Below are 19772 nucleotides of genomic sequence, written 5' to 3' on the forward strand. Positions count from 1 at the left end.
TTGTTGGGTAAGACAGAATTTGGTTTTATTCTGAATCCAGTGAAACAGATTGGTGGTTTTAGCTGATAAAGACTTTCAGGTGTTTATATATGTTTATGTTGAAGTATTTGGCAGACGCTTTTATCCAAAGCGACATACATAAAAAATACATATAAAACAATGACTGTAAACATGATCATTTAAGGGAAGAATGTAATACAAAATATCAATACAAAGTGCCAAGACAGACTCTCTGCTGCTGCAGCAACAGAGATACAGTCTATAAGAGATATATATATATATATATATATATATATATATATATATATATATATATATATATATATATATATATATATATATATATATATATATATATATATATATATATATATCTATAATGTATTCATACATTGTTTATGTAGGATATACGCATGTATACATAACCTAATCATATTGTTTCTTCAATTTAAAAATAGCTGACCGTTTTTTTCCCCTTTCTCTGGGATTATATTCCCATCTCGGACGTCTGGTCACTTATAGCGTATAAGAATATTATATTACTGTTAAGCAAACTATGAATAATAAAACACGCCAAAACATGTTTCCTTTATCATAGCTACACGTATGACAAAAAAGCGCGTGAAAATCAGTGGTATTCAGTGAGGTAAGATGAACTAAATGCGCTGACAGTTCATTGCTCCTGCCAAATGAATTGCGCTGAGTGGAGCGGATCACCACTCCAAGATGGTGGCCCCGCGTCTCGTCTGCGCCTGTAGGCAGTAGCGCTCGATGCTGCGTACCCTTATAAGATGTCTAAGGTTATAACGTTAGCAGTGAGTTTACAGCCTCACTGATTTAACTACACAGCAAATGAAAGTTACGTTACTTAGCCAATAAACGTTAGCTTACATTCAAAACGTACCCTTTGTGCAACTTCAAATGTCGAACGAAGTTGGAAGTTGTTGCGTCTCCGTCTGTAATATTCGAACTGCGTGATTTGCATACGGCAATTCGTTTTTTGTTGACCAAGTCGTAGTTTTAATACCCGAACGAAATTAACTTTGGCATAATTGTTTCTCACTGCCACATTGTTTGACAACTCTTGTTCGGTGGTTGTCCTGCAATTTGATTGGATGAATGCTGTGTGATGAAAACAACGTAGATCTAATTTGATTGGCTGTTGTACTGAGAGCACACCAGCTGACAGGAACAACACGCTGATAGACACAGACGAAGAAAATGAAAAATACGGAGCGGCGCGCTCCCAAATAACTTTTTAATCTTTGGGTTTTGGGGAAAGTAGCAAGTCATGTCAAGTCAAAAGGCTCAAGTCCAAGTGAAGTCACAAGTCATTGATGTTAAAGTCTAAGTTGAGTTGCAAGTCTCTTTACATTTTGTCAAGTCGAGTCCAAAGTCATCAAATTCATGACTCGAGTCTGACTCGAGTCCAAGTCATGTGACTCGAGTCCACACCTCTGGATAATGGCTTTTTGCCGATATCCGATATTCCGATATTGTCCAACTCTTTAATTACCGATACCGATATCAACCGATACCGATATCAACCGATATATGCAGTCGTGGAATTAACACATTATTATGCCTAATTTGGACAACCAGGTATGGTGAAGATAAGGTACTTTTTAAAAAAATGAATCAAATAAAATAAGATAAATAAATTAAAAACATTTTCTTGAATAAAAAAGAAAGTAAAACAATATAAAAACAGTTACATAGAAACTAGTAATTAATGAAAATGAGTCAAGTGAAGTGTTAAAGGTCAGTACTATTAGTGGAGCAGCAGCACGCACAATCATGTGTGCTTACAGACTGTATCCCTTGCAGACTGTATTGGTATATATTGATATATAATGTAGGAAGCACAGACTGTATCCCTTGCAGACTGTATTGATATATATTGATATATAATGTAGGAAGCACAGACTGTATCCCTTGCAGACTGTATTGATATATATTGATATATAATGTAGGAAGCACAGACTGTATCCCTTGCAGACTGTATTGATATATATATTGATATATAATGTAGGAAGCACAGACTGTATCCCTTGCAGACTGTATTGATATATATTGATATATAATGTAGGAACCAGAATATTGATAGCAGAAAGAAATGGGGGGAGGGAGGGTTTTTGGGTTGGTGCACTAATTGTAAGTGTACCTTGTGTTTTTTATGTTGATTTAATAAAAATAAAAAATAAAAAATAAAAAAACCAATACAGATAATAAAAAAACCGATACCGATAATTTCCGATATTACATTTTAACGCATTTATCGGCCGATAATATCGGCAGGCCGATATTATCGGACATCCCTAATAATGTGTTTATTCCACGACTGTATATATCGGTATCGGTTGATATCGGTATTTTTTTCATAGTTTGGCCGGGGGTGCGACTTATACTCAGGAGCGACTTATGTGTGAAATGATGAACACATTAGCGTAAAATATCAAATAATATTATTGATGTCATTCACGTAAGAGACTAGACGTATAAGATTTCATGGGATTTAGCGATCAGGAGTGACAGATTGTTTGGTAAACGTATAGCATGTTCTATATGTTATAGTTATTTGAATGACTCTTACCATAATATGTTACGTTAACATACCAGTTGGTTATTTATGCCTCATATAACGTACACTTATTCCGCCTGTTGTTCACTATTCTTTACACATTTGAAATTGCCTTTCAAATGTCTATTCTTGCTGTTGGCTTTTATCAAATACATTTCCACAAAAAATGCGACTTATACTCCAGTGCGACTTATATATGTTTTTTTCCTTCTTTATTATGCATTTTTGGCAGGTGCGATTTATATATGTACTGTATCATCTTCTTTCAGTCTCAACATGTGGATATATTTGCTAAGGTGTTGTTATTCTCGGCTGCCACTCAAGTGTAAAAAGAAGTCAGGGAGCGACTGAGTGTAACCGTATCGGCCCCAGGCTGTGAAGCATGAATGAATGTGTGCCCTACGATACCGACATCTTGATGGATCACTCAGCGATACCACTCGTCCATCATCAGCCTGTCGGGGGGGGGGCATGTGCACAATTGGCAGAGGGATGGCGGCAGCCATGACGGTTTAGTTTGATGGCATCAAACTAAATGACGAGTTAGCGCTCTTGAATGTAAACAGAGGTGGACGAAGCGATACCAACATCTGTAGTAACGATACCAAGTATACAACAGTAGTTGCTTCTGTCTCTTTTCCGTAGAAAGCCAAGAGTTGGGACTAGTTTTCATTCGGGAGCCCGAGGATGTGATTTTCCCTTTGAGCGGCGACGGCAACAACAACGTGGTGATGCACTGCGAGGCGCGGGGGAACCCTCCTCCCACGTACAGGTGACACCTGCTCCTAATGAACCTTTCCTTCCCCGCAGCCTTGGCTCACGCTACTTCCTGTTTGTGGACAGCTGGTACGTGAACGGCACCAAGCTGGACGTGGAGGCCCACCTGCGCTACAAGCTCATCCACGGCCACCTGGTGGTCGCCAACGCCAGTCAGAGCGTCGACTCCGGGAAGTACCAATGTCGCGCCCACAACGCTTTTGGCGCGGCGCTCAGCCGGGACGCCCTTTTGCAGTTTGCATGTAAGTGCTGTAGTGCTAATGCTAATTGACATGTGCATGCTAATGATTAGAGCAGGGGTCACCAACGCGGTGCCCGCGGGCACCAGGTAGCCCGTAAGGACCAGATGAGTAGCCCGCTGGCCTGTTCTAAAAATAGCTCAAATAGCAGCACTTAGCAGTGAGCTGCCTCTATTTTTTAAATTGTATTTATTTACTAGCAAGCTGGTCTCGCTTTGCCCGACATTTTTAATTCTAAGAGAGACAAAACTCAAATAGAATTTGAAAATCCAAGGAAATATTTTAAAGACTTGGTCTTCACTTGTTTAAATAAATTCATTAATTTTTTTACTTTGCTTCTTATAACTTTCAGAAAGACAATTTTAGAGAAAAAATACAACCTTAAAAATTATTTTAGGATTTTTAAACACATATACCTTTTTACCTTTTAAATTCCTTCCTTTTCTTTCCTGACAATTTAAATCAATGTTCAAGTAATTTTTTTATTTTTTATTGTAAAGAATAATATATACATTCTAATTTAATTCTTCATTTTAGCTTCTGTTTTTTCGACAAAGAATATTTGTGAAATATTTCTTCGAACGTATTTTGATTAAAATTCAAAAAAATTATTCTGGCAAATCTAGAAAATCTGTAGAATCAAATTTAAACCTTATTTCAAAGTCTTTTGAATTTCTTTTAAAATGTTTGTTCTGGAAAATCTAGAAAAAATAATGATTTGTCTTTGTTAGAAATATAGCTTGGTCCAATTTGTTATATATTCTAACAAAGTGTAGATTGGATTTGAACCTATTTAAAACATGTCATCAAAATTCTAAAATTAATCTTAATCAGGAAAAATTACTAATGATGTTCCATAAATTCTTTTTTTAAGTTTTTCTCTTCTTTTTTTCGGTTGAATTTTGAATTTTAAAGAGTCAAAATTGAAGATAAACTATGTTTCAAAATGTAATTGTCATTTTTTTTGTGTTTTCTCCTCTTTTAAACCGTTCAATTAAGTGTAAATATCATTAATTATTAATAATAACATAGAGTTAAAGGTAAATTGAGCAGATTGGCTATTTCTGGCAATTTATTTAAGTGTGTATCAAACTGGTAGCCCTTCGCATTAATCACTACCCAAGAAGTAGCTCTTGGTTTCAAAAAGGTTGCTGACCCCTGTATTAGCGTTAGCCATTTTTACATGGCCTAAGGTGCAGGTCACTGTGTAAAAAGTATGTTCCTTACAGTGCTAACACTTTTTGGGGCGCAACAAAAGATAAGAGTGGCACATTCAACCGAAAGGGCCCCACTAAACCTGAAATGTCATTTTCATCAAAAACACGTTCAAGATTAGACCAACACTGTACATGAGTACACGACAGAAAAGGTGATGGGTCGCCGGTGGGAAAAAGGTAGATGCAGCTGTCCCCAACAATCTTATTTGCAGCTTCAGCTTGTTGGCGAGGGATCTTAGTTGCATTTGATTAAAAAAATGCTTGGAAGCGATGGTTTGACTGGCAGCTTGTGGAGCCTAGCTAGCGCGCCAGCTCTGCAGCCCCGTTTTTGCTTCCTGTCCCTCCACCTCCTTCTCCTGGGTAATGTAATCCGCGGAGAGCCCGGTATCTTGTGTAAGCGAAGAAACTCAGCTGTGACATCTTACTCCAGGGGTGGGCAATTCATTTTTACCGGGGGCCGCATGAGCAACCCAACAATATTTCAATTAAATTTTGCTCAATATTATTTTTCATATATACCGTAAGATAAATAATAATAATAATAATAATTAATAATAATACTTTCATTTAACCTAACTTAACTTTATACAGAAAGCACTGCTTTGGAAATCATTTGTACCCCTTTCAGAGATCACATTGACTTCCCCTTAAACATCCTCATGTTGCACAATGAAATGTAAGCATAGGATGAAGTGTGCATTCCTGTAACTTTCTCTAGTAACAGCATTCCATGATTAATATAAATAAACTAACATTAATAATAAATGACAGTAAAATAAGCACACGTATGACTGAGGAGTCATAGTGTAACTTTGTGTGGTGTTTGAGTTGTCCGACTTTTTGTGTGGCCATAAACGCACCAGTGGTTTAGTGGTATGCGTGTTGGTGACAGATGACAAGTTGGTTTTGGCCTGGTTTGTACGGCAGAAAATGACTAATTTTTCCAGATAGAAGTGTTTTACTCATGTTTTTGGTGTGGTTATGGCCGAATATAAACAGTTCTGCTCAATATTATTTTTGATATATACCGTAAGATAAATAATAATAATAATAATTAATAATAATAATAATACTTTCATTTAACCTAACTTAACTTTATACCAAATGCACTGTTTTGGAAATCATTTGTAGCCCTTTCAGAGATCACATTGAGTTCCCCTTAAACATCCTCATGTTGCACAATGAAATGTAAGCATAGGATGAAGTGTGCATTCCTGTAACTTTCTCTAGTAACAGCATTCCATGATTAATATAAATAAACTAACATTAATAATAAATGACAGTAAAATAAGCACACGTATGACTGAGGAGTCATAGTGTAACTTTGTGTGGTGTTTGAGTTGTCCGACTTTTTGTGTGGCCATAAACGCACCAGTGGCTTAGTGGTATGCGTGTTGGTGACAGATGGCAAGTTGGTTTTGGCCTGGTTTGTACGGCAGAAAATGACTAGTTTTTCGAGATAGAAGTGTTTTACTCATGTTTTTGGTGTGGTTATGGCCGAATATAAACAGTTTTGCTCAATATTATTTTTGATATATACCGTAAGATAAATAATAATAATAATAATACTTTCATTTAACCTTACTTAACTTTATACCAAAAGCACTGTTTTGGAAATCATTTGTACCCCTTTCAGAGATCACATTGACTTCCCCTTAAACATCCTCATGTTGCACAATGAAATGTAAGCATAGGATGAAGTGTGCATTCCTGTAACTTTCTCTAGTAACAGCATTCCATGATTAATATAAATAAATTAACATTAAAAATAAATGACAGTAAAAATAAGCACACGTATGACTGAGGAGTCATAGTGTAACTTTGTGTGGTGTTTGAGTTGTCCGACTTTTTGTGTGGCCATAAACGCACCAGTGGTTTAGTGGTATGCGTGTTGGTGACAGATGACAAGTTGGTTTTGGCCTGGTTTGTACAGCAGAAAATGACTAGTTTTTCGAGATAGAAGTGTTTTACTCATGTTTTTGGTGTGGTTATGGCCGAATATAAACAGTTTTGCTCAATATTATTTTTGATATATACCGTAAGATAAATAATAATAATAATTATTATAATTAATAATAATAATAATACTTTAATTTAACCTAACCTAACTTTATACCAAAAGCACTGCTTTGGAAATCATTTGTACCCCTTTCAGAGATCACATTGAGTTCCCCTTAAACATCCTCATGTTGCACAATGAAATGTAAGCATAGGATGAAGTGTGCATTCCTGTAACTTTCTATAGTAACAGCATCCCATGATTAATATAAATAAATTAACATTAATAATAAATGACAGTAAAATAAGCACACGTATGACTGAGGAGTCATAGTGTAACTTTGTGTGGTGTTTGAGTTGTCCGACTTTTTGTGTGGCCATAAACGCACCAGTGGTTTAGTGGTATGCGTGTTGGTGACAGATGACAAGTTGGTTCTGGCCTGGTTTGGACGGCAGAAAATGACTAGTTTTTCGAGATAGAAGTGTTTTACTCATGTTTTTGGTGTGGTTATGGCCGAATATAAACAGTTTTGCTCAATAAAGTGATGGATATAATTCCTGGCCTCGAAGCATCTCGATAGACGTTACAATACTTGAACGGTGTTGACGAACACCGTTAGGGCCGCTTGTTGTCACTGTCACTCAGAGTTGTGTTGGAAAATTACCCAGAATAAATGTGTTTATTTTGTTTAGAATTCAGATGGGATTTGATTTGGTGCGCGGCATATATTTGCTGTGCGCAGAGGACACTTGAGCAGTGCGCAATTGCGCAGGCACGCACCTTAGAGGGAACGTTGCTTGGCAGTCCATGTCTTGTTGGAAATACACCATTCTTCATCAACTTTTCTCTTTTTAGCGTCTTGGGTGTAAACCGTGCATCACTTGTCGCTGCATGTGCACCTTCACTCGCAGGTTACACACGGACATACGCCCAATAAATAACACTTTTCAAAATAAAAGCAGCACAGTTGCATTGCGCGCACGACATAGATGTTTTTTCAACTTTATTTTGTCATTTGTGATTGCAGCTGTTCACATTCACTCACAATCACGCACGCGCATACGTCCACACGGAAGTAATACAAATAACGCTTTTCAAAACAAAAGCAGCATCGTTGTATTGCACACTCGACATAGATACTTTTTTAAATGTATTTTGTAATTTATGATTGGCCTCACGCGGGCCGGACAGGGATGCACAAAGGGCCGGATGTGGCCCGCGGGCCGCAGAATGCCCAGGTCTGTCTTACTCCATAGTCCCAATTTTAGAAGTTGGAGTCGACTGTAGATGTTACATACAGCAGTCTATCACCAGTCAGTCTACGGAGGGGGGTTCCCTTCGCTCGTTAGCCAGCTGTGTGTTAGTCGGAGCAGCGCGGCTACCTGTGGTCACGGTGGCTGAGTGGGCTGGAAGGTCCAGTTGTGATAGCGTTGGGCCCTGGCAGGTAGACTCTATCCTTGGCTGTCGAGAATGGCTTTCTTTAGTTTGTTGAAGTCTCGAGCATCCGCCAATACCAGGTCACGACACACACGTTGGGCTTCTCCAGTGAGAAAAGGTGCCAGTGCGCTCTAATTAATTTAGGTACTCTATATATTTATATGTATATACCCATATATATATATATATATATATATATATATATATATATATATATATATATATATATATATATATATATATATATATATATATATATATATACACACACATATATATGTATATATATATATATATATATACATATATGTGTGTGTGTATATATATATATATATATATATATATATATATATATATATATATATATATATATACAGTATGTCAGAATCAGAATCAGAATCGTTTTATTGCCATTGTTTGAGAACGGGTTCACAAACTAGGAATTTTTCTTGATGCAAACGTGCGACATAAAACACATATAACACATATTTGGTATAAAAAGAGCTGTAACTGAGCTATCAGATAGACTTAGAAGGACAACCTGGAGCTGAACGCCCAGAAAACAGCGGAGATGATAGACCTAGAAGGGATTCAAGGAATTCAAGGAGCTGCTGTTAGGAGTTATTGTTCATTTGCCTGATGGCCGAGGGGAAAAAACTGTTCAGGTGGCGGGAGGTGTGGGTCTGGATGGAGCGTAGTCTCCTGCCTGAGGGGAGAGGGGAGAATAGTGTGTGTCCAGGGTGAGAAGAGTCAGCTGTGATCCGACCCACACGCCTCCTGGTCCTGGAGGAGAACAAGTCCTGGAGGGATGGGAGCTTGCAGCCAATCACCTTCTCAGCAGCACGTACGATGCGCTGCAGTCTATTTTTATCCTAGACTGTGGCGCCGGGGAACCACACTGTGATGGAGGAGGTCAGGATGGACTCTATGATGGCTGAGTAAAACTGCACCAGCATCTCGGTCGGCACCTTAAGTTTCCTCAGCTGCCGCAGGAAGTACATCCTCTGCTGGGCCTTCTTGATGAGGGAGCTGATGGTCAGCTCCCACTTGAGGTCCTGGGTGATGGTGGTGCCCAAGAAACGGAAGGAGTCCACAATGGGGACGGGGGTGGGAGAGTCAATCAGGGTGAGGGGGGATGGTGGGGCTGTGACTTTCCTGAAGTCCATGATCATCTCCACTGTTTTCTGGGCGTTCAGCTCCAGGTTGTTGAGGCTGCACCAGGACGTCAGCCGGTCCACCTCTCTCCTGTAGGCGTACTCATCGCCATTCGAGATGAGCCCGATGAGGGTGGTGTCATCCGCAAACTTCAGCAGTTTTACGGATTGGTGACTTCCGGTTGAGGACGCATGGCGTGAAGACGTGTTAGCCTCCAGCTCCTGCTTAACTCTACCTTTTTGACATGCACCCGACCTGTATTTTACGAGCATCTAACCGCTGGTAAATTTATTTTTTACTACTACGACTCATAAAAAACTCGCTTCACCACGATAATGCCTCCCAAATCTGCAAAACCACAAGAGAAGGCAGAGGTCGATGCTGCAGCCGTTAGCAAGGCTGAGCTGATAGCCATACTGTCGGACCATAGATCAACCTTGCTAACAGAGCTTAAAACATCCTTTAACGAGGTGAACGAGAAGCTGGACGGACTTCAAAACACAGTCAACAGTCATAACCACAGACTGACCTCTCTGGAAGAAAATGCCGAATCGATACATCAGCGATTGGAGCAGGTGGAGGCTGTTTGTGACATGCTACAGACCGACAACCAGAAGCTAAAGGCTAAGCTCACCGACCTGGAGGGATGGAGCAGGCGGAGTAATGCCCGCCTAGTTGGCTTACCCGAAGGGATAGAAGGCCCGCAACCTACCAAGTTTTTCTCCATGTTGCTGAAAGAAGTACTTGGTGAGGAAGTATTCGCCTCTCCACCTGAGCTGGACCGCGCTCATCGCAGCCCGGCTCCCAAGCTGAGACACGGGGACAAGCCCCGACCTATCCTGCTTTCTTTTCATCGCTTCCAGAGCAAAGACCTGCTGATTCGGGAGACAAGGAAGAGGGGTACGCTACAATATCACAGGCACACGTTCAGAGTGTATGAGGACTACTCTCCAGAGGTAGTGAATCAGCGGAGGGCTTACCGGACTGTGATGGCGTCATTGTACAAGATGGGACTCAAACCCTCGCTACTTTACCCGGCCAAGCTCCGCATCACACAGACAGACGGCATCCGCGTTTGGCTCGGATCAGTAGCCGAGGCAGACAGCTACATCAAGGCGTATAAAGACTCTCCATAACGGTCTCATCAACAAAGTGTGTTTATGAGTCACAGTGAGTTTAAGACCTGAACTATATAATCATATTAAGTGTGTGTTTAGTGTAAATGTTTCACTGGAGGTGGATACAAATGTGTCATTTGTACAAAGAAAAATAAATTAAAATATAATGGAAAGTGAATTAAAAAATATCTTTACTAATATTGGTAATAAGGAATCTGAATGTAGAAGTACTGATAATATTCATAGTAGAGAACTGTATAATAATTATAATCATATTCAACTAGATTTTTATGACAACATCAATTATAACTGTAATTCAAATGAGTTTGGCAGTGATATAGATCCAGACTGTAATCTTTACAATAACATTACCAGAAACTGTGAGTACTACACAGACGAACAATTTAAATGTGTGAATATGGACAAATCTTTTACTGTAATACATTTTAATAGCCGAAGCTTGTATAAAAATTTTGACAATATTAGTGAATATCTGAGCCAGTTCAAAAAATTTAGTATTGTTGCAGTCTCAGAGACTTGGCTCGATGACAACAAGTGTTGTGATATGAGATTGGATGGTTATGAATTATTCACCACAAACAGAGTTGGAAAAAGGGGAGGAGGAGTAGCACTTTTTGTAAATCAAGATTTAAAATGTTGGAAAATTGACAGCAAATCAACTGCTATAGCTGGAATTTTTGAATGTATTACTGTAGAAATTGAAGTAGAAAAATAAAAAATAAAAAATGTTAGTTGTGTTTATAGAACACCTGGATCATGTCTAGACACATTTAATCAAAAATTGGACTATTTGTTTAATAAGTCAAACAAGCTCCATATTGTGTGCGGTGATTTTAATATTAATCTTCTGAATCCCATGGACAGTACCAAAACAACCGATTTTATAACAGGATTGTACAGTAATAATTTTTTTCCCCTTATCATAAAACCTACCAGAATAACAGTAGACTTTGCCACACTGATAGATAACATTTTCACCAATCAACCTGAGAATCAAATAACAGCAGGACTACTACTCAACGACATAAGTGATCATCTACCTGTATTCAGCATTTTCCACAATTTCTTTGATCAGAGAGGGACCAAAAAAGCAGTTCAATATAGATTTGTTAGACATCAAACGCCAGAAACTATGGCAGCATTCAAGTCTGAGTTATGTGCTCAAGACTGGGGGGAGGTTTACACCTCCACAGACCCAGATGAGGCATACGAACATTTTCTCAACATTTTCATAGCATTGTATGATAAGCACTGTCCAATGAAAAAACATTACATTAAGGACAGCACTGTTAAGGACAAACCGTGGATCACAAAGGGACTATTGAAGTCCTGCAAAAAGAAAAATTATCTTTACAGAAGACATTTAAAGCACAGAACCAAAGAAACTGATCACAAATATAAAACGTATAAAAATAAGTTAACACAAATAATAAAGCACAGCAAAAGAACATATTACTGTAACCTATTAGAACAACATAAAAATAGCATCCAGGGTACGTGGAAAGTTTTGAATGGTATCATTAAAAAAAACATGACAAATAAGGAACATCCAAGCTATTTCATAGAAAATAATCAAACTATAAATGACTCTAAGGAAATAACGGATGCTTTTAACACCTTCTTTGTGAATGTTGGACCTAATTTAGCAAATGAAATTGTACAACCCGAAAACAGTGTCAAATTTAATGAACATACCATTCAAAGCAACTTAGAATCGTTTTTTATTTCCCCCGTTCATGAAAGTGAAATCACAGAAATTGTAAATTCTCAAGAAAACAAGAAGTCAACAGACTGCTGTGACTTGGACTTTTCTCTGATCAGGGAAATTGTTGATTTTATAGCTGTTCCCTTCACTTATGTATGTAATATTTCTTTTATAAAAGGTGTTTTCCCAAAGAAAATGAAAACGGCAAAAGTTATTCCCATCTTCAAAAGTGGAGATAAGCATCAGTTCACCAACTATAGGCCTATTTCTATACTCTCACAATTTTCAAAAATCCTTGAAAAATTATTTGTGTCAAGATTAGACAATTTATTGACAAGCATCACTTGCTAAGTGAACACCAATACGGCTTTCGACCAAACAGGTCCTCTTCCATGGCAGTGATGGAACTAGTTGAGGAGGTAACCACTGCAATTGATAAGAGGGAGTTTGTTGTTGGCCTTTTTATTGACCTGAGCAAGGCCTTTGACACCATCCATCACACATTACTTTGAAACAAAATGCAGAGGTATGGTGTCAGAGGTCTTGCTCATGATTGGTTGAAAAGTTATCTTGGTGGCAGAGAACAGTACGTGCATATGAATAATGTAGATTCAGATAAAAAGATTATAACACATGGAGTACCCCAAGGTTCTGTATTGGGACCAAAATTGTTTTTATTGTACATTAATGATATCTGTAAAATCTTTAAAAAACTCAAATGTATTCTCTTTGCTGATGATACAAGTCTGTACTGTTCTGGGCAAGACCTTGGCCATCTCTTAGGGACTATAGAGAGTGAACTCCACATACTAAAGCAATGGTTTGATGCCAATAAACTATCAATCAACCTAAATAAAACAAAATATATAATTTTTGGAAATAGGAAAAATAACATACAGTGTCATATAAGAATTGATGATATGGAGATAGAAAGGGTGTATTCAACAACATTTTTGGGAATCCATATAGATGATAAATTAAATTGGAAACTGCACATAAATATACTTAAGACAAAGATGGCAAAAAATATTGCTATGTTACATAAAATAAAAAACTCCGTAAATCAAAAGGCTCTTATCATGTTATATAATTCTTTTGTACTCCCTTATCTTAATTATTGTGTCGAAATTTGGGGTAACAATTACAAAACAAACATTAAATCTATATTCTTACTTCAAAAGAAAGCGATTAGAATTGTAAATTATGCAGATTATCATGACCATACCAATGCTCTGTTTATTAAATTAAAAACATTAAAACTGCACGATCTTGTTGACCTCAACACTGCTATTGTGACGTACAAAGCTCATAACCACATGCTGCCTGGATGTCTACAGGAGAGGTTTAAACCCAGAGAGAATCTCTATGACCTCAGAGGTTCAGCTGTCTTCCAGAAAGCTAAGATAAGAACAAGCTTAAAAAGTGTTTCTGTCAGGGGGGTTCAACTGTGGAACAGCTTGGATTATTCCTTAAAATGTTCCAGTTCTATTCACACATTTAAAAAACACTTTAAGACCAATGTCTTGAAAAAATATATCACTCTTGAATCAACACAGTAGTTAATACTATGATCAATGTTAATTCAAATACTAAATGTGGGTTATAAATAATAATGGAAGTACAATTGTTTGTATATAGTATATAAATTGGTACAAAGGTTTAACATGTCTACAAGGATATTTCACATGCCTTTACTGTGTATATAATTGAACTGTGTTTATGTTATGTATAATGTGTATTTATAATATGTTGTACAATGGACATTCAATAATTTTCGGAAGTTTATTTTGTACTTGACATTGTTTATAGGGTTAGGCGCAATAAGTGTTCAACTTCAGCCTAAACCCTTTCGGTCTGCAACATTTTCATTTTCAATTTAAGAATGTACAACTGTTTGTTTATTTGTTGACGATTGACCGAAGAATAATAAACTTAAACTTGAAACTTGAGGTGCAGCAGTTTGTATACAGGGAGAAGAGCCAGGGGGAGAGTACACAGCCCTGAGGAGTACCAGTGTTTGTGGTTCGACTGTCCGAGACAATCTTCCCCAGCCGTACGTGCTGTCTTCGGTCTGTCAGGAAGTCATTAATCCAACTGCAGAGGGAGTCGGGCACGCTGAGCTGGTAGAGCTTGTCTCGTAGCAGTCCAGGGAGGATGGTGTTGAATGCAGAGCTGAAGTCCACAAACAGGATCCTAGCGTAGGTTCCTGGGGAGTCCAGATGCTCCAGGATGAAGTAGAGGGCCAGGTTCACTGCATCATCCACAGACCTGTTGGCTCTGTAGGCGAACTGCAGTGGGTCCAGGAGGGGGGCGGTGATGTCCTTGAGGTGGGGCAGGACCAAGCGCTCAAAGGACTTCATGACCACAGACGTCAGCGCGACCGGCCTGTAGTCATTTAGTCCTGTGATCCGTGCTTTCTTGGGGACAGGGACAATGGTAGAGGTCTTAAAGCAGGACGGCACGCGGCATAGCTCCAGAGAGGTGTTAAAAATGTCAGTGAAGACAGGAGCCAGCTGGTCCGCACAGTGTCTGAGAGTGGAGGGGGAGACACCATCCGGCCCGGGGGCCTTCCGCGTATTCAGCTTCAAGAACTGCCGGCGTACATCCTCTTCTGTGATGGAGAGGGTCTTTACAGTCTTATGATGTTTTTGGAGTCCTTTGAGTCCTTTAACTCCTTTAATGATGTGCTGGCATTGGTGGGGATGGTGATGGTGGGGGGAGCATGGCTTTGATGAGCTGAAGGCCGTTCATGACGACAGTAATGTGTGTTGAGGACCTGAGCGAGAGTCCGGTCATTCAGGGACTGGGGGGTTTTGGGCTTATAGTTCGTAAGGGCCCTTAGACCTCTCCAAACTGCCGCAGAATCATTGGAGCGGAACTGTTCCTGTAGACGGTTAGAGTACACAGATTTAGCTTTCTCCACTTCCCTGGTGAAGTGGTACTTCGCTTCTCTGTATGTACTTCGGTCCCCGCTTCTCCACGCAACCTCCTTCTTCTTGCGCAGCTGTCGGAGCTTGGGTGTGAACCAGGGCTTGTCGTTGTTATAACAAACCCTGGTGCGCGTTGGAATGATGCGCGCCTCATTGAACTGTATGTATGAGGTCACAGTGTCCGTATACTCGTCCAGATTGTTCGTGGCCGCTCCAATTGCCTCCCAGTCTGTCGTTTCCCAGCAAGCATGTATATGTATATATATGCATATATATACACACACACACACATATATATATATATATATATATATATATATATATATATATATATATATATATATATATATATATATATATATATATATATATATATATATTTTACATATATACATATATGTATACATGTATATACAGTATGTATATACATGTATACATATATATATATATATATATACGTGTTTATATATATATGTATGTGTAGATACATATATATAGGCATATACTGTATATGTATACGTATATATATATATATGTGTGTGTATATATATATTTATATATGTATATATATATATGTTTATGTGTTTATGTATATATGTGTGTGTATATATATATATGTATATATGTGTTTATATATATATATATATATATATATATATATATATATATATATATATATATATATATATATTATAGATGGATATATGACTATATTTATGTATTTGTATATGTATATTATATAAGTATATATGCATATGTATGTATATACGGTATGTATATATTTGTATATTTGTAAATGTATATGTACATGTACGTATATGTATATATATGTACATATATGTACATGTATATGTACATATTTGTCTATGTATATGTACATGTATGTATACGTCTATGTACATATATTTATATGGTAATGTATTCGTACATATATGTATATTTATGTATATGTCATATATACATTTATATGTACATGTACATGTATATGTTATATAGGTATAAGTATATGTCATATATGTACATATATGTATATGTACATATATATATGTACATGTATATGTATATAGATGTACTGTCCATATATCCATCCATCCATTTCCTACCGCTTGTCCCTTTTGGGGTCGCGAGGGGTGCTGGAGCCGGCTGCATTCGGGCGGTAGGCAGGGTACACCCTGGACAAGTCGCCACCTCATAGCATAGATTTATATGTACGTAGATGTACACGTATAGGTACATAGATGTATATGTACATATATGTATATGTACATAGATGTACATCTATGTACATATATGTATGTATATATGTACAAATTGAACATATATTTGTAAGTTATATACATGTTGAGTCATTATCTTCTTTGCGTGGGACACTCTAAGAAGTTCTAGTCCCACAGGCTAAATGTGGGCGTGTCCTGCCGTGTCTGCATGCTCAATGTGGGCGTGTCCTGCCATGTCTGCATGCTCAATGTGGGCGTGTCCTACCATGTCTGCATGCTTCATGTGGGCGTGTCCTGCCATGTCTGCATGCTCCATGTGGGCGTGTCCTGCCATGTCTGCACGCTCAATGTGGGCGTGTCCTGCCATGTCTGCACGCTCCATGTGGGCGTGTCCTGCCATGTCTGCACGCTCAATGTGGGCGTGTCCTGCCATGTCTGCACGCTCAATGTGGGCGTGTCCTGCCATGTCTGCACGCTCCATGTGGGCGTGTCCCGCCATGTCTGCACGCTCCATGTGGGCGTGTCCTGCCATGTCTGCATACTCCATGTGGGCGTGTCCTGCCATGTCTGCATGCTCAATGTGGGTGTGTCCTGCCATGTCTGCATGCTTCATGTGGGCGTGTCCTGCCATGTCTGCATGCTCCATGTGGGCGTGTCCTGCCATGTCTGCACGCTCAATGTGGGCGTGTCCTGCCATGTCTGCACGCTCCATGTGGGCGTGTCCCGCCATGTCTGCACGCTCCATGTGGGCGTGTCCTGCCATGTCTGCATGCTCCATGTGGGCGTGTCCTGCCATGTCTGCATGCTCCATGTGGGCGTGTCCTGCCATGTCTGCACGCTCCATGTGGGCGTGTCCCGCCATGTCTGCATGCTCCATGTGGGCGTGTCCCGCCATGTCTGCACGCTCCATGTGGGCGTGTCCCGCCATGTCTGCACGCTCCATGTGGGCGTGTCCCGCCATGTCTGCATGCTCCATGTGGGCGTGTCCTGCCATGTCTGCACGCTCCATGTGGGCGTGTCCCGCCATGTCTGCATGCTCCATGTGGGCGTGTCCCGCCATGTCTGCATGCTCAATGTGGGCGTGTCCTGCCATGTCTGCACGCTCAATGTGGGCGTGTCCTGCCATGTCTGCACGCTCAATGTGGGCGTGTCCTGCCATGTCTGCATGCTCAATGTGGGCGTGTCCTGCCATGTCTGCACGCTCAATGTGGGCGTGTCCTGCCATGTCTGCACACTCAATGTGGGCGTGTCCTGCCATGTCTGCATGCTCCAGCAAGCAGTCAGCGATCAGAGCTGAGGCAGCACAAAGACATGACCATAATGGAGCGTCCTAACTACCCTGCAGGGACGTGTTGAGCACCACTGACTCAGGAAACAAATTAGCCTGCAACAATGTGCACTCAGGGGACAGGAAGCAGAGTGGTCTCTTCAAAGATGTTTTACTTCAGGGCTGAAGACTATTTGGTCAGTGTGCACACAAGTGGAGGGATTGGAACCAGCAACCTTGCATCTGCTCCTAAATCAGACCAGCACACCTCAGCAAGGACTAAATGTCTTTCAATTCTACTAAACAATCATTTTTACTTATTACATTTTCTTCTATTTCTTGGTCCATATCATTTTTAAATACATGTTTTCCATTTTTCTTATTTAGTCTCTTTTTTCATTCCTGTTTTTATTTTTTATTTTATTGTATTTATTTCATTTATTGTGTGTATTTTATTTGATAAATGTTATGAATTCTATTGATTTTATGTATGTAATGTAGTTTATTTTTGTGTTTTGTATCTATTTTATTTATTGGATACAAATATTCTCCACCAGATGCAATAATAAATCAAATAGTTTCAATTAGGGATGTCCGATAATGGCTTTTTGCCGATATCCGATATTCCGATATTGTCCAACTCTTTAATTACCGATACCGATATCAACCGATACCAATATCAACCGATATATGCAGTCGTGGAATTAACACATTATTATGCCTAATTTGGACAACCATGTATGGTTAAGATAAGGTACTTTTTAAAAAAAAATTTGTAAAATAAGATAAATAAATTAAAAACATTTTCTTGAATAAAAAAGAAAGTAAAACAATATAAAAACAGTTACATAGAAACTAGTAATGAATGAAAATTAGTAAAATTAACTGTTAAAGGTTAGTACTATTAGTGGACCAGCAGCACGCACAATCATGTGTGCTTACGGACTGTATCCCTTGCAGACTGTATTGATATATATTGATATATAATGTAGGAAGCACAGACTGTATCCCTTGCAGACTGTATTGATATATATTGATATATAATGTAGGAAGCACAGACCGTATCCCTTGCAGACTGTATTGATATATATTGATATATAATGTAGGAAGCACAGACCGTATCCCTTGCAGACTGTATTGATATATATTGATATATAATGTAGGAAGCACAGACTGTATCCCTTGCAGACTGTATTGATATATATTGATATATAATGTAGGAAGCACAGACTGTATCCCTTGCAGACTGTATTGATATATATTGATATATATTGATATATATTGTAGGAAGCACAGACTGTATCCCTTGCAGACTGTATTGATATATATTGATATATAATGTAGGAAGCAGAATATTAATAACAGAAAGAAACAAACCTTTTGTGTGAATGGGGGAGGGAGGTTTTTTGGGTTGGTGCACTAATTGTAAGTGTATCTTGTGTTTTTTTATGTTGATTTAAAGGCCTACTGAAACCCACTACTACCGACCACGCAGTCTGATAGTTTATATATCAATGATGAAATCTTAACATTATAACACATGCCAATACGGCCGGGTTAACTTATAAAGTGACATTTTAAATTTGCCGCTAAACTTCCGGTTCGAAACGCCTCTGAGGATGACGTATGCGCGTGACGTAGCCCGGCGAACACGGGTATGCCTTCCACATTGAAGCCAATAAGAAAAAGCTCTGTTTTCATTTCATAATTCCACAGTATTCTGGACATCTGTGTTCGTGAATCTGTTGCAATCATGTTCATTGCATTATGGAGAAGGAAGCTGAGCAAGCAAAGAAGAAAGTTGTCGGTGCGAAATGGACGTATTTTTCGAACGTAGTCAGCAACAACAGTACACAGCCGGCGCTTCTTTGTTTACATTCCCGAAAGATGCAGTCAAGATGGAAGAACTCGGATAACAGAGACTCTAACCAGGAGGACTTTTGACTTCGATACACAGACGCCTGTAGAGAACTGGGACAACACAGACTCTTACCAGGATTACTTTGATTTGGATGACAAAGACGCAGACGTGCTACTGTGAGTATGCAGCTTTGGCTTCTAAACATTTGATCGCTTGACCGTATGTGCGCAACTTTTTTTTGCGTATGT

General features: G+C 39.0%; 1 protein-coding gene across 5 annotated transcripts in view; it reads left to right on the forward strand.

Moving 5' to 3' along the window:
* Positions 1-19772, forward strand: part of cntn5 (contactin 5) — a 207765-nt gene that overhangs the window by 60702 nt on the left and 127291 nt on the right. For all 5 annotated transcript variants that reach the window (XM_062060955.1, XM_062060950.1, XM_062060952.1 and 2 more), the window contains 2 exons: positions 3227-3353; positions 3425-3600. In XM_062060955.1, the coding sequence (XP_061916939.1) occupies positions 3227-3353; positions 3425-3600 (303 nt within the window). The remainder of the gene's footprint in view (positions 1-3226; positions 3354-3424; positions 3601-19772) is intronic.

Source organism: Entelurus aequoreus, linkage group LG10 (assembly GCF_033978785.1).
Source record: "Entelurus aequoreus isolate RoL-2023_Sb linkage group LG10, RoL_Eaeq_v1.1, whole genome shotgun sequence".
Classification (NCBI taxonomy): Eukaryota; Metazoa; Chordata; class Actinopteri; order Syngnathiformes; family Syngnathidae; genus Entelurus; species Entelurus aequoreus.